This window comes from Pungitius pungitius, chromosome 1 (assembly GCF_949316345.1).
Source record: "Pungitius pungitius chromosome 1, fPunPun2.1, whole genome shotgun sequence".
Taxonomy (NCBI): domain Eukaryota; kingdom Metazoa; phylum Chordata; class Actinopteri; order Perciformes; family Gasterosteidae; genus Pungitius; species Pungitius pungitius.
The window spans coordinates 26,468,610-26,492,297 of record NC_084900.1 but is presented as its reverse complement, the minus strand read 5'-3'; the positions used below and the strand labels follow the sequence as shown (position 1 = coordinate 26,492,297).

The 23,688-nt window shown below is 41.9% G+C and overlaps 1 protein-coding gene across 1 annotated transcript; it reads right to left on the bottom strand.

The window, feature by feature from the left end:
- Nucleotides 1-7,015: 7,015 nt before the first annotated feature.
- Nucleotides 7,016-23,113, bottom strand: kif5aa (kinesin family member 5A, a). Its single transcript, XM_037479168.2, has 29 exons — nt 22,411-23,113; nt 20,402-20,489; nt 20,123-20,196; nt 19,805-19,909; nt 19,561-19,609; nt 19,048-19,103; nt 18,831-18,918; nt 16,453-16,577; nt 16,198-16,302; nt 15,707-15,855; nt 15,340-15,488; nt 15,014-15,192; nt 14,597-14,665; nt 14,229-14,435; nt 13,944-14,090; nt 13,588-13,776; nt 13,369-13,486; nt 13,133-13,194; nt 12,937-13,046; nt 12,615-12,716; nt 12,344-12,404; nt 12,099-12,170; nt 11,503-11,607; nt 11,007-11,223; nt 10,699-10,873; nt 10,294-10,373; nt 10,085-10,124; nt 9,877-9,962; nt 7,016-9,560 (listed from the first exon to the last, which is right to left on the bottom strand). The coding sequence occupies exons 1-28, from the start codon at nt 22,537-22,539 to the stop codon at nt 9,884-9,886; spliced, it is 3,129 nt and encodes a 1,042-aa protein (XP_037335065.2). The 5' UTR covers nt 22,540-23,113; the 3' UTR covers nt 7,016-9,560; nt 9,877-9,883.
- Between the last annotated feature and the right edge of the window lie 575 nt (nt 23,114-23,688).

Here is a 23,688-nt window from a genome sequence, read left to right as displayed (position 1 = left end):
TGTGTGAGTGCGTAATTCTATTGTGGGGATGTAAATCTGGTCAAAATGTCATGTTTCAAATTGTCCCCTTGAGATTGCAACCACAAAGTGTATCATCCCATTTCAGGCTAAGGGTAGATTATTATGTGGCAAATGGGATAAGAAACAAGGTTATGAGTTTGACCCTGTGTGAGATAGATAATAATGGTATCCATTGTTGGATATGGTGTCCATTATCTAAATTCCATAATATACAAAAGTACCTATTGTACAGATTTTCATGGGAGATTGGTAATTCAGCTGTGAGTTTCAGTCGGACCTGTAGGTTCCACAGTTGAAGCATTTGAAACACTTTTCTTCATGTTTTGGTGATTTCTGGCCATCATCTGCATTTTGTAATAACTAGCAGTTGTCTCGCGGTAAAAGCTTGTTTGGGGTGGGCCCACTGCTTGGCCGGTAAACCACTCATCAAAACAACCTCAACACTGAGCAACACACCTGCAATGACGTAATTGTGTCACACAACCAGGCAGCAGCTACTAGAAGCGCTAGTTAAACATACTCTGGTTCACAGCAAAACACACACAGGTCTGACTACTACGGGTCAGAAAAACGAGTTCAATATCTGCGGATCTGTACAATTCCAAACCCTAAAGACATTGAATTTACAATTATACGAAACAATGGTAAACCTTACATTTGATGATCCAACACAGATCACCTTTTGTTCATTTCATTTTTATCAACTTACTGGTTGATCGACTACTTGTTCCATCACTAACGGGTGCTGAAACTCAGCTATCATATTGTCGTATCTAATTGAGCCCTCGCCCCAATTGTGTGCATGCATTAGCTGTGAAAATAAGAATAGATGGAAACCGCTGCTGTTTTTTACCCGGCAACAGAACAACTTATGCACCCTGGAGCGTCTGGGAGTAGCATGCCCTCTGCCTCATGTTCTGGAGTTATGTTATGTACTGGATCATTGTTGTCGTTATGCTTCCCTCTCCGACTCCCTTTTTTTCATTTCTTCCTCCCCGTAGCGGTTAATGCCCTGTCTCAACTGTATGGGAATGGGAGGAGAAAGAGTCAGGGAGGGGGGGAGAGAAGCTTGAGTGTGTGTGAGACAGCATGTCAGTGGTATTAGGCTTGAGCAGAGCGAGCATGTCCTTGCCAGAGGAGAGAAGCTCTTGATCAACTGGTCCCAGCCAAGGCCTTGTTGCCCTTGTCCTCATCCCTCTCTCGTAAAATCCTCTTCTTACTGAGTCACCCTGTTTCACTCAAATTATAAACAGGACATTTTACTTAATCCCAAATCTCTGCCCCTCCTCTTTGTGAAATACAATCTGCACAGAACCGGTTGTTCTGCTTAGAAGTACTTAGAAAAAATATGTTTGTGAAATTCTGTGTGTGTCCCCAGACAATAACCGGTCTCCAGAGCGGATGATGACAAACCCATCAGCGTGACACAGGCTGAATCAGGGTTCAGACGCGGTTCAGAGGAGCATCCCTGCTGCAACAACACAGTGAAAGGTAATTGCTACTGTCTAAAGCTGCACATGTTTTCACCTCAAATGGAATAGATTGAAATTATAATAATTATAAAAGCTGATTTCTTAGATTAGATAGTTAGACTGTGCAAAGAGATTTTAAACAGGTGTACATGTGTTCATGAGTTGGTGCATGTACTTTGTCACAGTAGCCTTACTGGAACAGAGTGTTTAAAAGCTGCTAATCACAGCTAGTGATGGAAACAAACGCACCTCAAGCCTCGGGCCTTCTATTTTTGCCTCTAGCATCCACAGCACTCCGAGCATGCATGGGCCCGAACTCCGGCTTAGGCACCTCATTACCATTCTGCAAAGCGGTTAACATAGCTGAAGATGCCTTTCCTCCAGTGAGCATGCTGGAGTCATAGTCGGGGGAACAGGAAGTTGACATCTTTTACATTTTTTGGAGCAATTGGTTGCTTCAGTGTTTCTTTCGCTTTAAACAAAACAAACATATTTTCATGATCCTGAATCCCATACGAGCCCGGCCCGTGTACTAAACACAATGTTTCACCATCTGTTATCAGTGGTCAAGGAAAACAACTTGTACTTCAGAAATATTCAGCCAAGCAGCAACCACCTCAGCTGGTCCTTCCATTGTCAGTAACATTCACAAAGTCTGTGTGTTAATTAAACACCGCCATCAGATATTGGAGATAAAAAAAACCATGGCCTTGGTTTGAGGACTGAAATACCAAAACCCATACATGTCACGTACTGACGCACTTTGCAAAGGCGCTTAACAGAAGGGCATCATTATGGTCATTACCCCTGACGTGACATATGTTACAAAACGGTTTGCTATTCCATTGTGTGCTAATATTCTGCAAAAATGCTAAACTGGGCACAACAGCGAGCTACAGCAACACTGCAAACAGATCTTTAGATCTAGATCTTTTAACAGTCTGAACCAGAAGAGCGAGGTTGTGCGACTCAACACTTGTTGTACATTGAAAGCTCTTGTTCAAGAGAAACAAATCGACCCAGTGGGGGAGAGAAGGAACGCAGTCTATTTTGGCCATCCGACTGACCGTGTGACCCCTCACAGCTTCCTTGGGAGCCGACCCTGCTGGCCATAAATCACTGTGAGCTGTTTGAGTCACTCTAAATGAAATGCGAGGCTGCCTGGATTGCATTTAAACACATTGTTCTGACAGGAGCGTATGTGGCTGCATGTGACTGAAATACAATGGCTGCAGTAGGCAAATGGACAAACAAAATAAACAAGTAGGCATGACACCAGGACATTGGGTAATGAGAATGAATCTAGCCGTAATTAACCAAAAGAGAGGTTAAGATACACTGACAGATTCCTATAACATGCTGATTTAAATGAACTACTGCGTAAGAAAAGACATGCGGCAAAAGCTTTGACCGAGTTCTGACCTGGTGGGGAGGTCTTATGGACCTTCATGTTTGAATCATTCAGTGTTCCTAAGGCTAGTTGTAATGCCATAACTCCCTTATGATTAACATGCATGCCTGGCCTTGAATGTCAAGGAGAAAAAGTCGTTGATCGTATCACAATCAACAAACTGCAGCGGCGGTGCATTTTCCTAAGAATTTACTGCCTTGAGAGCAAGTCTGTGACATTGCAAAATGCTAACAAAAGGATGTAATCAATAACACTATTTTTGTGTTTGGTCATAACAAAACAAATGCTAATTTTGACAAAATGACCAATAGTTTTTAAGACATTTCACTTACAGATTTGTGAACGTATCTCTAGTATCTCACAATGGGTAAATTGGGTCGCAAATGGATGGAAAGAATAAGAACATCCCTGACCATCTTCATCCATTAGATGACGTTGTCAACTCGGTTTTCAGCATGTTTTTGAAAATATACACATGTTAACATCATAATGCGAATAAACACTCTCTCAATCTTTTTATATCCTTTCATCAGTAAAAACAAACAATATACAAGCTACGCTTTCTCATGAGGCTCAAAGGTGGATGAAGATTTGAAGTAAAATGAAATATATATATATATAGATATATATCAACTTATTTTGCAACCCTAATAAAGACCCGGTCTTTGGGAATTACTGGTGCACATGATAGAGACCAAGACATGGTTTACACTGTGGATATCATCAAGCTGTCAATATATATATATACATGTGACCGTCATTGCTAGTGGTTTGGCCTGCAAAGTTGAGGCCACTTTCCCATGCTCCTTTCTGCAGAGACGGGAGTACACGTTCACACACACACGCACACACACACACACACACACGCGCACACACACACACACACACAAAACAAAATGCTGCAATTTTTCTTAGGGGAGCTGCTTTGAAGGTCAGAAATAGCACAAAGAGGATGTAGGACAAACTTAAACTCTATGAATAAACTCATATGTATACCACGGTGAATCAACACATAAATCAACATTTAAATTATCACACGTTTGAAAATATGTTGCTAAAATAGGAGGACGAAACAATTAATTCACTCAACAGGAAAATATTTCATTCAAAATATCAATTTGCAAGATTTTCAACAATACATTTCAAAAAGGAGACAGGTAATGCTGACCTAACACAAATAGACTAATCCTTGAGATAAAAGCAGGATGGCATTCAGACTGCTGTCTGGGTGGGGACCTTAAAGAGGGCACAAGAAGAGCATCTAGACCAGCAAGTACACCTGCATTCAGAGGAGAGAGAAAAACAAACCTTCCAAGCAGCTGGTTAAACAACACGCACACACGCAAAAAACTCAAGCCTCTTATTTATAACCTCGCTCACACAGCAGAGAAGACACATCCACACAGACCGACAGTAACAGCTGGTTTTGTGGTGGAGCCGAAGACTTTGCGTCACACAGGAGGAACATTAAGTTTGAGAAAACAGACGGAGAGCAATTTAGGGTGTTTTACCATTATTATCTATTTTTCCAAAAATGTAAGCCATGAAATCAAGTATGAGAGATGCCCACAACCATAATGTACCGTATTATATAATGCAATTTTAATTTTGAGAATAAAATCAATCAATTGTCAAAACATCCACACTGATAATCATTCATATTAAAAATGGGTGTTACTTAATCTTCTGTCAGCTATTTATTCTACTAATGGACCGATTGTTCTACATCTAGTTATCTTTCATTGAAAAAGGCATTATTATATTTATGCAAAACAAATCCAATTCAAACTAAAACCAAATTTACCATATGTTCCTGATATCTCAAACTGTAGTATAATGCAATAGTTGAACAATCATATATGATAAGAAATCTGTTTCTTTACAAACATGTTCTGTAAATCCACCAGAGGAAAAAAAAAGATGTATAAAGATCCAAATAATGCAACTGGGTCTAAGATACTGAATCTTGCCGGCATATGGGTGCAATCAAAGGCCCTTTCACCAACACCTTCTTCAGTAACAAAACTCTCCAAGCGGAATAACACCAGTCAGTGATGAATATCACATATCAGACATTCAATCACTCTAATTCTGACTCAGATGAGTGACACTGGAGCACTCTCTCGTGTTGTCACATCATCCGTCTTAAATTCATGTAACTGTAAGTTGGCAAGATTATCACCCCCTTGACTTCTGATTAAACGGATATCTGCATGTAATAAAGGATCTGAACACTACTTGTGTAGGCAGCAGTAACGTACTGCTGTACGTGCATTTATAATGGACAAGTGTAGCTTGTGACAAAATAAACGCTCCTCTTTTTGCACAGTTATGTGTGCACGTGAACGCACAGCATTGGGTCTTCACCCACTTAACGGTAACACATGGCATTATGAAACCAACAAACTGGGACTTGAAAATTAATATCGGTTTTGTTCTGCAATTAAATCTTACTTGGTGGGACTGGCTTAAGGGAAAACTTCACCGGGTCAGCTTGACACCGCCATGCAACACATGAATTAGTCACTATGTGATCAAACTTAAACCATATCGAGCATTTTTCAGATGAATTCAGATCCATAAACGATCAGGTGCGCCTTTGAACGCACCGACAGCTCATCCATTAATAGTGGCAACATCCCTTAGTAAAGTAGGAGCTCTCTACCTTGCGTCCTGCTCCTCGTGACAGCGTCAGTACCGCAGGGACGTGCTGGAGCAAACTTTTCCTTCGCCTTCTTTCTGGATGCTGAACATTGATTTGCGATCGTCGCTGCGCGCTCCCGCTGCCAGGTGGAGACTCTGCGGCACCAGGGGGACGCGCGCTGCGCGCTGCGCGCCGGACTACAGACTACAGACTACAGGGCTTGGCAGGACGCCCTCCACGCCCCCAGGTTGACACACAGAGCCACACAGACGCCGATTATTTGAATCCGCCTGTCAGTTACAGTAAGCTTTGCACATACTGAAATACTCGTCCGTTATCTCCATAATGATTCTGCATGGTTGACTTTTAAAAAGAATAAACGAATAAAAGCAAACAAAGGAGACGACGAGGTTAATATTGAGAATGGATAAAGCAAACACGACAGGAAACGGCAGGCGAATTATAATTTGGAAAACTCATGAAGCAGAAACTATTATTATTCTTCACAAGGCATTTGAAAGCCATTCGTTTGATCTTGAATTGATCAAAGTGTAGGGTTCATTTGATCGTGTGAACAATAAAGGAAGTAAACATCCATTCAGTACGTCTGATACATGACAGGATAGTTTCCAATATTGTAACAGATTACATGTTCTGATCCAGCCCAGTCTGGTCATCTCTTAGGAATGTAGTGTGTGCGACTGTAATGAAATATTTATCTCTGTCTCTCTCTCTCTCACACACACACGCACGCACGGGCGCGCGCGCACGCACACACACACACACACACACACACACGATATTGCCTCTCATGCTTCTGCTGTTTACACCAATGCTTCCTTTCTCATGGGAACAAAAAAGAGCGGCTTATTTTCATTTCAGAGGCATAAAGGAAGTTCCTATCACACTCTTTTTCTTATTAGACGACAATAAATGCATTTGGTGTTTCACCGGACTGACCTGCAGTTTTATGTAATTCCTGTGTACACTTCCCTAATAAAATGTTGATTATGAAGCAAAGCAGTAGAAGTTGTTACTGGTGTGTACATGCTTTTCACATCACACATTCCTTTTCATAAGACATTTTGAAAAAAATCCATTTCCTGTAGAGGTTAGAGGTTGTTTCAACAACAGAGAGAACCCAAATCACTAGAGACTAATATTAGTGAGATCATAGTTTTTAGGGCGGTTGCATTTAATGGGGGGGGGGGGGGGGGGGCAATATGGTTGGAGACAACTTATGTTATAGACTATAGAACATCCCTCTATTAAATAGAGCCAAACTACTTTATAAATGAACTATATTAGAGGGATTTCATGGCAGAGAAAATGTGAGAAGATGGAGAGTGATTTAGTATGAATGAACTTTCATTCAATCAAATCTGTATCCATGCCATTATCTTTCCAATCCAGCAGGTGGAGACATTCACATGGTGGCTCAAACTGTCATCATTCATGTAGACAAAGTTCTTTCTACAAGTTTATTGAACTTTTTACTACAACACAATGGTTCACATACAATACAGCATAGTGGTGGGCTTAAATATACAGAACTGTGATTCTTCACATAATCATGTTGACGCTACAGTATAGGCATACGGAAAGAAATGAAACAAACATTTCTCTGAACAAAGTTAGCATGTACCTTTCCTTTGCTTTTCACTATGTCATGGCACGCTATTTTACTTACAAGATTAACAATATATAGCACATGTATTTTATATATGTTGAAATCAGACAGTGGGATAGAAGGTGACAATATAATACACAGCCCCCCATCCTTCAGATGTATTTATCACACTTAAACCTTGACAGCAAATAGAGGGACTGCTTGGACACGTACAGTAGGGTCTGACCAGAGGGATTTCACTTTTTCACATGCTGGAATGGAGATTTTATACACTATGTATAAAGTAAAGTTAGATCTGTAGATGTACCATCCCTTCCATCTGCTAAACTTCAAAGAACACAACCTGACCTAAATGTACATGAGCAATTGCATGGTTTCAAGTCTATGAGGATGACCGTGGAGACGACCCGTGGTGGCTGTGAAAGTGAAGCCCTGAGATGTTGTTGATGCCAGTAAAGACCTGTCGTGGACGCGGCTGTTGAGGATCAGACGGCCTTCACTTATCATACTTGGGTCCTATTGGGACAAGTCCAGTGAATGCAATGAAACGCACTGGACTTTAACATTATTCTACGCGAGAGATTTAGGTACGCAAAAGCTGATTTGTTGTTGTGTTTGTTTTCTATGAGAGCAACACACTTGAGATTTAATCTGTCCTTTCAATTCAGTGACTGAGCTTTGTCTGAGCACATCCACATCTTTGTGACGCACCTGAGACACGCTGGTTTCTTCTATCCTGATTGGCTGGTCAGGATTTCTGACAGAAGAAACACAGCACGACTCAACAAGCAACAAACGGCTTCAGTATGTTGGTCCCAGACTGGTGCCTGCTCAGCTGGAGACTCACTCATGATTGGACGGGATTGTTTGAAAAGATTTAAAAGCACAAGTCACTGAATAAATTACAGTTAGACCAAAAGGGGTTACATGACTTCTGTTTTTAAACGGCAGTACGTTATTAGTGTAACTTTAGATTCACGGACGGAAGACTGTTATAATTTCAGTGTTACTCCGTTTCATATAAATGCATTAGGCACTAGGAAGGGTTGGAAACTATTTGAATATTTACGTTGTATACCTTGACACTGTCAGATCGGCCCTGATGTGACCAAACTACATCTCTGTTGCAATAGAACATTTTGCATGCCGTTCTTCGGCCCAGTCCTGATCCTGTTGCATGATGGAGGAGGAATCTGTTGTTAAATGAACTTCAGGAGAACATAACTACTGCTCTAATAAGGTCTCACAGCTATTGCTGCACTAAAAATGCTGTTTTCTAATAGAAACTCTAAGATCCGCTTCTGTTAAGGGTTTTGAAAAGATATTGGTGTATTAAGCTTTTATGAGCAGCTCTAGAGGTAGTAACTACAAATGTATGCACTTGATCATCATGAGAAGTCAGCTCTCGTTAAGGCTTGGTATGAACACTAACAAGGTGTGGGCGCAAAGCAGGGAGAAAGCCAGAATAAATTGATGCTGGCATCATAACCTGAAATGTACAATGGCATCACACAGCTGCAACATTCCAAACCTGCTAAGTCAGGGCTGGGCTTCCCCCACTGCATCTTCCATTAAATAAAAACTAGACCCTAATGTGTTTAGTGTGGTTTCTTCCCGTGTTAAAGCCACATTTACCTAGTTTTGCTTTAAAGTAGAAAATCTTAAGCATGGTAACCATGATCAGGATTAAGGAACACCAGCTCTCTCTCTCTCTCTATTACACCTGTCGAAGTCGATCGGACTGTTCACCCGCAGCATACCAACTCCTGACTGGAACCAGGACACATGCAAAGATTTGAAAGCTAACCTGCAACGCGACATGCAGTGTGGGTCTTCTGTTACAAGCTGGCGTTAAACACTATACTGTTATTTACGACGGGTCACGTCTGCCTACAGTATGTCATTCCCATCATGCCCTTAAGAAGGTGTGTGCAGGGGACGGTGGAGGCTGTGCATTCACACGAACAGTTGCTGGTCAGAAACCTCTACTGGAGTATACAGCTCTATTATTTACAACATGTGAGTCCTAAATCGTCAGGGATACAGGTAGCCCTGTTTCAGTTCAGCCACATCCGGAGGTATTCAGTATCAGTGATATCTTGTGACAAATTGATTGACGGAGAGAATGATGAGTTGAAATTCCTGTTTTTAAAAAGGAAAACAAATTTGATTTAATATACCTTCTGTGCTGGCTGAACTGAAAAGAGACTGGACCTCAAACCTGAAGGTGGTCACCGTAGGAGCAGAAGGTTAAGTCAATTAAGTTTGAAGACTACAGGGGCTACAGGTCTTCGTTGTCATCATTGATGCAGTGGAGGGATGGGGAAGCAGGCTGCATGCAGACGGGAGGATCCTTGGGCAGGTACAGTTTTTGGTCATCTTCTGGAAAAGTCAATAAAAGGAAGTCAGCGATTGGAGAAAATTACAGAAATTCGTTAGAAGTTCTGTTGGATGATTAAACATATATTTTCTAATGTTTCTTATTAAAGGACCATCGCAATGTTTGGGTTTTGTTTCCTTGCTTTTATCGCCACCGATTTTCTAAACTACTGTTTGTAGTTCGTGGTAGTTTGTTTAGAAAACCAATTAAACTCTTTTCGCTCTCTTGCTTAGACACAGGTAACCCCGAAGCCAAATGCACCGACAAACAAGATTTGAAAGTGTGCCTGTGTGGGACTTTGTGTACTTTGTTAGTTACCATGGCATTAACTTGCAGCGGTCTCCTGCTGAATGATGTAATGCCTGTTTGAATCATCCACCTCGCTGCCACAGTGAACATCGCTTCTGTTATAGCACAAACGCAAAAGTCATTACACAACAAACTAAACGTAAATTGATTTGTTCTGAGCTAATCTGAAGTTATTTAAAGTGACCACAAATATTAAACAGCTAACTGACATCCTCACCTGTTGTCATTGATGTCTCTCGTTTCACTTGTGTTGTTACCTGTTGGAATGAAAACAATAGTTTAATTTCATTGATCAATAATGTATCCAATAAAATAAATAAAGAGAACAAAAAAGACACTGATCTACTGACAATACAAATCTAGAATGCTTAACGTGTCTATGATCACGCATCTTGTGATCTGTGTACATGGGCTTTTTGTTCTTACCGTTTTCAATATTGAGTGGGAAGGACTCCAGTATGTCTCCAGTGTATCTGCCTGCTCGGTAGCCCAGCGCTGTGGACACTCTGTGTGTGAAATACCACAGAAGAAAAGGGGAAAAAACACGTTCAAATATGAGCACAGTATCATGCGTTATCGGTGAGGGAGACCGATGCAGTAATTTGAAAACTCCAAAAAAGAGTAAAAATGAACATAATGTTAAAGCAATACTTAATATCACAGAAAAAACTAGGCTATAATCAAATGACCATGTTTGGAAGAATTACATCTTAGTACCTGTCAGATAACACAACTGGATGCTCTATTTTGTGAAGGCCACGGACCACTTTCTGACTTCTGTCGCCTGAAACAAATGGCTTGGAAACAGTGGAGGGACGGACTTAGACTCACGTGTTGCTCTGCACAGAGTTGGGGTTGCAGTTGGCGCTTGGGGCGCTCGGCTGTGTCCCGTTGCCCTGGAAACAGGCGTTGCTGTAGGTGTTGGCTTGTTCAGTGGCACGGATGTAAGTGTAGAACGGGTTGGTGGGAGAGCAGACGGGCAGCTGTTTCGGTCTCACTGGCTTGGCTGTCAGGATGATAAATTTAGGCCACAGCTATGATGAAATGGGTAACTGAAGGTCAAAGAGGTTAAATAAAAGAAAGTCACATCTGAAATGTCATGCAAGCGCAAGTCCAACGAGAAAGCTTCATTGCAGTACCGATCTGTGCGGCATGCGGGCGCCTCTGGGCGCTCTTTGCCCTCATGGCATCCTTGATACGGTCGACCTCCTGCTGGTAGCGGCGGCGGTCCATCATTGCGCCCTCTTTGGCGTCCCTCAGTGCAGTCTCCAGGGCCTTAACTCTCTCAGCAGTAGACCGAAGACGTTTCTCCAACTTTGGAAGCTCACAGCGCAGATCTGCATTGTCACGTACCAGCTGGGGGTGGGGGGTGGGGGCGAGAGTGCGGGAGGAAGAATAATAAATCCGGAGTGAAGATATTTCATCAAACATGACACTCACGGTCTATTGAAAATCCTTATTAAAGTAATGGGATGCAATAAGACTTTGATGTTTGGCAATTTGCTTAAATCAAAAAAAACTTGTGGGGTTTGAACATACTAGTTATGTGACTTTTATTGGGTTAAAAATAGCATTAAATATACTTGACTGTGTTTACTAAATGGACAGTTACTGTTATCCTTTCTGCCTTCTCACCTGTTTGTGAACCTTTGTAAGTTGGTCCAGGTTATTCTCAAGAAAGGAAATCTTCTGCTTCTGGGTGCAAGACCCCCCGCTATCATCAGGCTCCATTTCGGAACTCTGCAGAGAGGAAGGCGAAGCATGACGATGAGGAAAATAAATTCAAAGGTTGCGGAAGAGGCATCATGTTTTACTAATGCACCGGGTGATTGTAACACCAGATGGGAGCTGACCGAAGCATCCAGAAATACCAGAGACTGACTGATTACTGTCAGCTGCTTTGAAGATGACTGACTGACCGACATCACTAATTTACTCACGAGTTGTGGTGGAACAAAACCACCTTATCAGATATGAAAATATACAGTAAATTGTGCATAACAAAAAAACAGCACTTTTAAACCGTATAAAGATAATCCACTAAACTACACAAAAGTGAATGTCTTTTGTTAAAAATCTAAAAGTCAAGGAAATTAGAGGAATTTTCCTACACCTTGTGAAGCGTTTTATCAGAGGGTGTTCAGGCCACACATGACTAACATGATGATATTATTATTGCAAAAATTGATCATAACACCACTGCCTTCTCTCATAAACGCGGAGCTGCTTACTTTTTTAACCCGCGACGTGAGGTCTTGAACGAACAGCTTGCGCAGGTTGTGGAGGGTCTGGAGTTCGCGGGCCTGGAGGACAGAGAGATGGAAAAAAAAGTTAGCGAGACAGCTCTGGATGCACGACGAAGGTGCTACAAAAGAAAGAGGACGCACTGAGGTAATACAAGAGAGAAGACACAGAGCAGGGGACAATGTTTCTGAAGACTCAGAGGTTGACAGGTAGAGGTGTATTTTTTACTCACGACAGTCTCCTCCAGACCCTTCAAGTCCTGTTTAGTCTGCTCATGGCGCTCATGCAGGAATCTGAGAGAAACAGCAAAACCGTCAATAAATAGGATATGTACTCCAGGACACTCAGTATCTATGTGCTAAGTGCCATCTGCTGGAATTTAAGAGAAGGAGCACTGTATCAATTCTATACATAAATGTTTACATGATCTCTAATACAACTAACTATTATAGCTCTATCTTCCCTCACACTGGAAGCTCAAGAATGGAAGAGTGGGCACTTACGAGAGCTCCTCCAGGCGCTCAGTCTTGGTGGTGTCCTGACTCTTCAGACGCTCAAAGTCAGCACGAACCTGAGCGAGCTCCAGCTCCAGCTTGGAGTTACGACTGGAGACGTAAAGCAGAAAGGGGCGGAAAAGAAAACGGAAGGAGTTGAATGGAACAGCAAGCCTGGTTAATCAACAAAGTTGTGTGCATTCAAAGAATAATGTATAAAAAGATGTGTAAGATATTGTATACAATCTTTGTATAATAAGCAGGGCCAATAGTAACTTGATTATGCATTCATTTATAGATTTGAAAAAGTACTAATTCAGTTGTCACGGACTCAGTGAGCTCATCAATGATCCTCTGCTTCTCGTTGATCTCGTCCCGGAGGCGGGCCAGCTGCTGGTGATGGAGGCCACGGTGAGACTCCCCCTGCTGACGTGCAACCTTCTGGAAATTAAAACCAATACTGTCCATAACACGACTTGAATCAATCGTCTCAGATACTCACAAAAAAATAGCCTTACAACACGTACCTTCACATTTCCCTCCTCAATCTCCCCCTTTTCTCCATCCTTCTCCTCAAGCAGGGAGTTATCTGGTACAACACAAAGAGAAAGAAAGCATTCATCACAGAGAAGCAGCCGAATAACATCTTGAGGCAATTTCGGAACAGGGATGACTAAAGTATTCTGTATTTCATTTAGCGTACTCATTAATATTGTCAATATTTAGTTTTAACAGATTTTGGGTGCACAGGTACACAACCCACCCTGGTCTTGCAGCTTGGCCAGCTCTTCGCTCAGGGAGTCGTGGCTCTCTTCCAGCAGCCTCTTCTTCTGCTCCACGCTCTGCATGTACTCCGTCAGAGAGCGGATCTTAGCTTCATGCTGCAAAAATCACAAAAATAAGTGGTTTGGAAACAGCTCAAACAGACTGCAATGAGGGATTCTTTCAGCCTTTCATCATTCGCATGTCTTCCACCCCTCACCTGAGAGATGAGGAGCTGGCAGGAGGAGAGCTCCCTCCCGGTCTCCTCCATCTTGCGGTGGCACTCCAGCTGCATGTTCTCCAGCTGGCGGCAGCGCTTCACCATGCTCTTCACCTCCGACTTGATCTTGCTGATGTAGAGGCGAGCCACCGTGAACTCCTCCTCGATTGCACCGCTGATCTCCACCGGCTGAGGATTTGGGGAAGAACAAATTGGAATATTTTCACTTTCATACTTTCTCCTCCAGTCAATACAAACGGGACACTTACACTATTACGTGTTGTCCGCATTACCAAGAGTTTATGTACGTTTTGACCCTCAATTTAAACATGTTTTTACTCTTAGATCCAACTCACCAGCTTGATCTCCCCGTTGCCCACAATGGTGCTGAACTCACTGAGGTCCCTCATCAGACCATTGAGGACGTCAGCGATGCGTTTCCTCTGCTGCCCGCTTACTTCCTGCATACGAGACAGCTCCGCCTCCAGCTCCATCAGACTGGCCTGTAGAGAAAAAGAGATGAAGCGGTAAGGATCAGAGAAGCAATACTCTATTCCAACAGCTTCTGGTCCACGACGTGTATCTGTTTTTAGCTTTCCTTCGGTAAATCGCACATTCGCACCGTTCCTGTTAAAACGTACCATTTTCTGGGACAGTTGGTCAGCCAGCAGCTGGTTCTGGAGGCCTTTCTCCTCCACCTCCTGGCTCTTGTGGTCATAGTTGATGGCCAGCTCCTCCAGCGCTTGCAGCACCTCCTTCACCTCAGCCTTGGCGCAGTCACTTTCCACCTGAAGCCTGCCGAGTTCGGCCTGCACCTTGTCCCCGTCGCCCTTGGATGAGGCCAGGAGCTGGAGGGAGGGAATAAAAGGGGGGGAGACAAATGACAGTAAAGATATTCAATTATCAACCTTTTCTCCAGTCCAGAATTTTGCTATTCTGGAGCTCGGTATTAAATATTCAACATGCACGTAGAGTGTGTAGTTATTCGTGTGACTTTGTGATGACCCACCTCATCCTGGTCCATCATCTGCTGCTTCAGTTTCTCCACCAACTGGCACTGCAGATTGATCTCATCATCCTGTGTAGATATTATAGAATGACCTCACTACTTCAGGATCAGGAATAAGGAAACATTCATTACTATAATATGTCCGACATACAAGGAATTTGACTTGGCGGCTGGTGCATGAAAGCAGACAGTTCGACAATGGACAGCAAGACAACGTAGAGCAAGAGGAACACTTGAATGCCTACATCCTTGCATGTGTGCATGGATGTGACAACAGACATTGTGTAGGCTTTCATCTACCACATCTATGACCATTTTACATTTATTTTCCATTTTCTTAATTTGCATGGTGCTTTTGAGGTGGCATTACTTAATGTACAGACAGCCTGTTGTCATGTTCATGTCATTGAGTTGGACCTTGTCATCGAGCTGCTTGTACAGCTTGCGGATCTCCTCCTCGTACTTCTGCCGCTCCTCTTCGGAAATGCGGACAACAATGGAGGAGGTGTCGTTGTCCAAAATCGGACGCTCCTCCACGGTCTCGAAACGGGTCACTATTTCTTGGCTGGTCTGCTCCGTCTCAGGCACGTTCTCTCCTGAGGATCAAGGGGGACAGAGAAAAACAATACATCATGATAGGACAGTTTGGGTAGTGATTTCATCGAAGAAGAGCTAAAGTTACGCAGCTGAAATGAGGCTTCCGCTGGAGTTCAGTTAGTCAGAAAACACTCAACGGATCTCACCGTTTCTCCAGCGGTTGAGCTCAATCTCCAGCTTCTGAATAGTATCCTTCAGAGTTTTGTTCTTCTCCTTCTCCTTCTCAAACTTCTTCTTCCACTGCTCCGCTGTCAGCTCCAGGTTGATGGAGGCGGTGTTCCTGATGGTCTTGGCACTGTGATAAAGGAAAGCAGAGAGAAACATGGGTGGAAACATGTGAATCAGTTCATTAAGAAGTAACAGATCATCAGTGACGTCAGACTCTTTCAAAGGATGGCCTCTTGTTATTTACAATGAGTTTGTTTTCTTACTGAAAAACATGGCAGCATGTGAGAATACTCGTAAAAGAAGTTGATTCTCATGCTGTAACTGTCTGTTTCCGCATGTAATTACCGTTGTCCAAACATCAAAGTGGACTTGGTCTCTGCGTCGTTGTAGCTGGAAGGAGAACAGCAAATAAACATGGTGGTGCGACAGTTCCCTCCAAGGGAGTCCTGCAGGATGCGGGTCATTTTGCTGTCACGGTACGGCACGTGACTTTTCTGAAGAAGCAGAGAGGAACAAAGGGAGAAGGAAAAGTAACGGTTGAAGAAATGAAATAGGAGTGTTATTTGTTACAGCTGAACCTGGAGATAAACTGGACACTAGAAATATAAATTAAACATGTTTAAATGGAACCTGACTCACAAATCCTCCAATATTAGTTAGCTTCAGTTGTGGATACATATGTTACTCTTCACAGCCAAACTAAGACAAAAACCCTTTTTGCATTATTCAGTTGATCTATTTTACTTTAATCCAGATCTATTTACTGCACATCTTAAATATTAATTGTTACTCCGTTGTCTATCCAAATTCAGGTAGGTGGTGTCAAAAAAGCTCACCGTGCCCTCAGCCAATGCAGAAATGACATTTCCCAGAGCAGAAAGAGACTTGTTGATGTTTTTAGCCTCATCCAGGACGGCTCCTGCAGCTCCAGTCTTACTGACCTGGAATAGAGAAGGAGAGTCAGCAGAATCCAACATGGCCGATTAACAGCTGAAGCAAACCTCACAGGAGACATTCATTTGAGGCGGCTGATTTTCAGGTGGGGAGTTTGTTCATAATCAATCTTTCTGATAATCAAGAGTGTCTTCTACCTTCTCGCTGCCAGCCAAGTCCACAAGGTAGAGTTTTCCACACAGCTTTTGCTCAGTCTCTACGTGCTCCTGCTTGATGTTGATCAGGAAGATGCTGTGGCTGCGAGAACTGTGCTCGTTCATGTCTGGACAAAGACAGAAGAAATACAACCATTTGTTGGTCAGATAAGAGCCTTCCTGGCAGTATATGAGCTTTTGTGGTTCAAATCTGTGTTTAAACCCGCTTTTCAGACGTGTAAAGAATTCTTGAAATCGATATAATCAAACTTTAGCCTTTAGGAAGCAAGTGGAATGCAGGAACAAATCATACATTCTGTTATTTACCTTCCTCTCTCAAAAGTGGAACCAGCACATTTTAGGATCAATGAAACTTCATGTAGTAAAAGTAATTGATTCATTTGTAGTAATTTATCAATGAATTTGAAGTCATGCACATGTTTTTTTCCACCAGGACAAGACATTACTGCGGCATTGTCATTTCACAGCATGATCTTCATCAGACATCAGAGTAAGACAATGTCTGCTATCAGCTCTGCTGCTTACAGGCAGCTGCTCTTCAAGCATAGACTGTTGTTTCATTGTTAGGATATTTGTTTATAATTACAGCGTTATTATTGCTGCTGTAATGAGCTAACCTTTTTTTAATTTAATTTAAGTAAATATTACACTAGTATGTTGGTCTAAGATCTATCCAATTTCGCACAATTTAGATTTTAGATTTGTCTTTGCATTCGTTCTGAAATCTGTAGAATCAAAGCTTATGCCTAATCCTATCTATGACTAATCCCTTTTATGCCTAATCTATGCCTGCCTGTTATACAACATTACAATGACGCAGTTTATTAAAGTTGCATCATAAAGGCAGATATGAATATTTATAGCTATTTCACATGAACCGAGGCACTTTGGAGCCACAGCTCAATGTTAAAAGTATGACTTCAGTCCGATCCTATTGTTTTATTGCTCTGACTGGCAGACCTACACGAGCAGTCTGAGCTTTTCAGCTTGAATTGCAATCTTTTAGGACACAAAAAGCTTTCAAGATGGCTTTCCCCTTTCTAATTAATTAAATGTGATACAATTAATTTGGTTGCATGTCCAGAGTGGTGCAACGTAACTATGAACGGCCTTATTAAGTGTGAACCTGATCACATGAAGTCATATTGATCTGATCATTTTTTAATGGTGAGCAACATGAATTCATGACAAGACCCGCATTAATGAAGGCATTAAATAATTAAGAGTCATATAGTTAATTATTACTTAGGTAAATGATTTGTACCTTTTTTTTAGCAAATGCTCGTGCACTTTACTCGTGAGTTCACTCTGACTTGTGATTCATCTCTTATTACCGGCATGATGAGACTATCGCGTCATCATTGTCAGGAAGCCGCAGTGCAGTGATTCAGTTTAAAGTGATTAAGGACTCGACTTGATAAGCAGGAATATCAATGCACAAATGTTTTATTGAAGTGACACAGGGTCAGAAATGTAACAGATCAATCAATTTGATTAACAGTATGCTTTTGGATTGCTGCGGTGTTTAAATAAGATATTTAAGTATTTAATTTCAACAGACAGCAGAGGACTCACCCACCACTCTTTTATGAGGGTAGGATGCTTGGATAGTTCTCTAAAGAGGGGCTTTGTTGGCTTTGTGGTAATTTTACCTACAAAATACAAAATCTGTCTCAACAGTATTGAAACTCATTCTTGCTTAAATAAATGTTCAGTGTATGATCCTTGTTGGTTTCTTTTCTATGTGACTTGTACAAAATGTTGAACCAAATCAGATTAACCTCAGTAATACAGACATTGTAGGACCACCTTTTTCACTACTGAAGCATGTTTTTATATTTGATGGAGTGCAATCACTGAGTTTGCTGGTAATTAGGTCACATGTTATTTTTAGCTGTGTTTTTACATTGTAATGAAAAGTATTGGAGCAAAGACTCAGATGTTATTACTGAGCCTAAGCGCAGTGAGTCAGAGGCTGGAGGCCAAAACAAGGAGCGCGAATTACAGTTGAGAGAGCTTTTATTTATAGTGATGTAAAAGCTTTCTAATTTTAAACATGTAAACATGTTGCTGCGAGGTTACTGAGCATTTTCAGAAGCCATCTCGTTAGGAATTATTTTATTGGGATGATGGCTGCGGGCAAAGATTTTGTTCTGCTTTGTTTTTGTTTTCGAAATATCTGACTAATAATGGCCAATATTATTGTGAACATCTAAAAATGATCTACCTTAAGCGGTTGCCTTTTGTGGTGTTTTTAGTCAGTTATATCAAACATCTCTGAAAATATCAATAATTGGAAAATGGATCTGTGCACTTAATAGCTTGCGTTGCAACACCATATTTTTCAGATAAAGACTCACTGGTCACAGCAACGTGGCGAGCAGCTTTCCCCTCGTCGATCACATCCATCACCTCATCAGGGCTGGAGACAAAACGCTCAGTGCATCCCTGAGGAGAGGAGGGAGGGAACGAGGGGAGAGGAGAGGGAACGAGAGGAGAGCAGAGGATTCAACATCATGTGTGTGATGAAGCTCACAGGAAGATTATCACCCAAAAATCCTAAGCACTTTCACAAACCTTGACAAACGGCACCCGATTCTTATCCTCGTGCACAGCGAGGTTGGTCTTTGTCACTAAGATCAAATTAAGAGAGAAAGTATTAAATTAGAGGTATGGCAAGGCCCACTTTGTGGTTTAGGAAAACACTACATTCAGGTGCCAGGTGACTATTCAAAATATGAAAAATTCTAGATCATGAAGTAAGACTCTAAGTATTGAGTTTTCAAATAATGTGTTTAACTGCAGATTCACTTTTTTAATTTAATGTTATTCTCTTTTCCTTCTTTCCTACTTGTTTATTTTTTGTAAGAGAATTAAACTCTTTAAATGTGCACATGGCACCTATTCACCTTATTTAATGTATGAATTAATTTAAATGTATTCATCAACTTTATCAACTTTAAAAAACACAGAGTTCAGCAAGATTTCTGCACATCTTTCACTAGTTTCAAAACACATCCAGCTTTTTGGATGAAAATGATAGTCGTATGAAGACGGGATATTTTACACTCCATAAAAATGAATACTGACCATCCAGAAGGTCACGTATTTTGTCCATGTAGATTTCAAAGTAGGAAACCTGTTGGAGAAGAAAGAAAAATAAGTAACTAATTAAGAGTGCAATTGTGTAAAAGAAATTGTGTCCTGTTGTTGTGCAAATAAAAACTGAATACACGTTTTCTTTTGTTGAACTTGTTTGCTGACAAAAGATATTGATTAAAACATTAAAAGAAGGATTAACACAAGAAAGCACAACACTACACAGATACCCTACCTTGATGTGGAACTCAAGGTTTTCATCCATGGCAAAGATGTGGTTGAAAATGTCCTCAGCGATGCGAGGAATGATACCCATCTGGTGAGGGTCATGCAGCTTGCCCTGAAACAGGAAGTCACAGATAATGGTATTCAGGTGAGATTGTGATTCTGATAGGAAAACAAATGGAGACTCCAGACAATAATGCATTTAGATTCTGGTACTGTGAGACCTGCTACCAGTTCCCGGTGAGCCTGAATAGAAGATGGGAAATTGTGGGGGAAAAACGTAAATCAACACAGACATCAAGTTGCTTAATTGCTCTGAATACTGCACCTCCATGGTGTGAGTCTTCCCGGAGGCGGTTTGTCCATACGCGAAAATAGTGCCATTGTATCCACCCAGAACATCTATTAGAAAAACAAGGAGAAAGGAATGATAAGCTCCCACATCACCTCAGCAGCTCCCTAGTTGCTTTATTCAGATTGGCTGCATTCAGAGGCTTTAATGGAGAGCTACAACTGTGTATCATAACTCATGAATTAGACGTTCAGATTGATAAGACCTCAACACTTCAAATATCTGACATAACCTGACATGGGCAATCATCCATACCCTTGACAATCTGTTTGGCGCAGGTGTTGTACACCTGCTCCTGGGTGGTGTTGGTTGGAAACACTCGATCAAACGCGTAGGACTTCCCCTGTAAGGACAGTGAACAACAACAAACAATTAGCAAAAACATATAACATGAGGTGGTTTATCTTCTAAAAGAGACCAGAATGTGGTTCTCAATTAACATTGATTTGAATTAATCAAAAGGTGCAGTGGGTACAAGATGTTTCCGAATATTCTTTCCAACGGCGAGTCACAGGCAAAGAGCAGAGAACAACACACAAATGTTCTCTGATTTTTACACTGATTTCTGCTATCATTTTATTTCAGCATACGAAACAAAATCGCAGAACGGGTTCAGTATCAAATGTCATCATGGGAGAGGTCACAGGGTGCATGAGATCAATTTTCCCCAAACATCATTAACAAATTGACTCATCTGCAGAGCAGGGATTTACCAGAGAGAGGGAGGGACTGAAGGAGGGAGGGAGGGACCTGAAGGAGGGGGAGGGACGGAAACGAGAAAGAAAAATGGTGACGTATGGAGCAAAGGAGAGACCAGGGTGAGGGTCAATGTGACAGAAGAGAAACAGTAGAGTGAGACTGCATGGAAAAAGAGACGGTTGAAACCGGAGACAGGAAAAAGCAGTTGGACCTGTGAAGCATTAGTTTGTCGGGTGATTATTGATCCTCTCCTTGGGAAATTTGAGAGATCGCTCCATCGTCATGCTGAGAGGAGACGACGGTCCGACTCAGATGGCCAAAGAAAGTAAAATCACGACCCCTCCCCCCGCATTTATCGGCTTAGGAGAACCAAAGCCAATTCAAAGTCAGTCAATACTAATGACAGGGGAGATAAATTAAATATGGGTATCCAAATTCATTCTAAATGAATTTAGATTTGAATGTAACATTTATATCTGCAGTACACCTTTGGGCTGCTTGAGAGAGCCTGAATAGTTGTGATGTTCTGAAAATTGTGATCTACTCATAACATTGAATCCAATATGAAAGGATGATCTACGCTCTGTTTCTTTTAATTATCTGAGGGATGAGAAGAAGGAGATAGCTTGTGCACTCCATCTAAAAGTTTTAGTTTGTATTTCCATGTGTGCATATTTTCAATACAACTTGCATGAAACAAAGCTTTATTAAACATATACGTCTTTCCTAAATGGCTGATTTGCATACAAGATAAGAACGAATGCAGCACTAGGTCAAGAGCATTCACACAGTCGGTCTTCTCAAGCCTATTGGGAACTTGCACATTTTAGTGTCTTGATTTTAGAAGAAAAGGTCTCGTGAACTCTTTTTCTATTTTCCTTCCAGTGATGACAGACTTGACCAAAAAAATAGGTCCGACCAGCAACACACAAAAGCAAAATATACATACAATTATTTTGATTCTTCCTTTATTTACACTGACTATTTCAAATGATTTTGGGATTGTTGCTCAGGTAAATTCTCAGAATTTCAAGTCAATGTGAACCAGATAATAATTGCCCAATTGCTTATATGTGATGAATCTTAAATTAGAGATTTTGTTGCATGTTCTTTAAAACGTAAACAAGGCAGTTTGATCCCTTGATAATTCTAAAAATTATACGTTAAATTCTTAGAATCATTCCATTTTTGCTAGAAAGTTAGGTTGCAGTAATGAATGAACTGTATGAAAATCATTTTCTTTCATTTTGACAAAGATTTGACTGTCGTGAAACTGTTATGTATCTCACAAGCAAGATCCATTTTGTGATGTGACGCGTGTTTACAAAAACAAGGTGTTCCATCACAGGCTGCAAAGTGCTGACCGCATCAGCTGATGCAGGAGGCCACGTTACGCACCATGACAACATTACATGAATTTGTGCTTTGTCATGTTAAGGAAAATGATTATTTTTGTTTGGGGCGGAAGGCCGGCCTGTCCGGCCATGACCCAAAACGGATGAGTGGAGCTGATGATTTATTGATGAAGGGCCTGCGTGCACAACAAAGCGCCTCCATTTACTCACCCCGACGAGGACTGTGTCATCTCCTTGGAATTTGGGGATGAACTGGTCCCCACGAACAATCTCCGACTGGTTGAGAGGACGAAAGCGACAAAGCACTTTTATGTTGCACTCCGCAGGGACATCGGCCATGGCGCAGATTCAAGGAGGAGGCGGAAGGATGCTGCTTTCTGCTGAGTGCAGAGATGCTGCTGAGGATGGACGAAGATCGGGCCCGATGGCGCCGTCAAAATAAACGACGAGCCGTGCGCGGAGACGTTGTCCTTCTCCGTCGAATGGACTCCGGGCGCCGCGTGTACAGGTTGGACGGCTTTACCTTCACAAACCGAGAGAGGATGCGATGGTGTTTGTGCGCCGCTGGACGGTCTTTGCTTGTCGCAGAGGGGCAGGCGGGCTAAATTAGATGTCAAAGCAAATAACGATTGACTACATCATTAAAACCACCGACTGTGATGTTACTCTTTTCTCTTGGTTGTTTTGTCCTCTCCGTCTCCGTGTCTCTCTTTCTTCTCTGTTCTCCTTTGCGGGTGCGGCGGTGAATGTGCGTCAGGCCGGCTGAAGGTGAGATGCTGCTGGAAGGGCAGCGGGGTAAAGCTGCTGCTGAGGATCGGCCTGCGATGGACGCCACAGAGCCCCCTGTCGGCGAAGAAAGGAAGGGCGTGGTCTGCATCCGTCTCTTTAAAGTGGTACCCACGGCATCGTCTCCCTCGCGTTTCAGGCGGAAGCGACGTGGCGTCACATGCTTCCATCCGGCGTTACGTCACGGATAAGCTCGCTACTTTACTGAGAGCGGCGGCAAGGCCCGATGATGCGGGGATTCATCTTGAAGTCGTGCTTTGGCCCTTCTCCGACACCGCTGCATTTCCAGGAAGGTACACAAAGGCTGTGGAGATTATTGATTAAAAGATGACTTCAGGGCCTCATTTGTGGATCTTTGAAGCAGCATCTGTGTCAGACTGGGATGATGCAGCACAATGTCAAAGTATTTCTTCACAGGGCATGGTGATGCCATGCCCTGTGAAGAAATACTTTATAATATTTTCTTACCAAAAATGAATTTTCATGAATGCTATATATTCATCTGCATCGACATATTTGTGGGGTATTATCACCCGCTTGAGTTTTGATTAAATGCGTTGATCCTGGTAAAGGAAAAACACAAACTGGTCCGAAAACACAACTTCCTTCACTGGGTAATGAACTTTGATTTGTAATTGCAATTGTGGTAGCACTCTTCTTTTGAGTATATAAATTAATAATAATAAAATATGTACATTGACA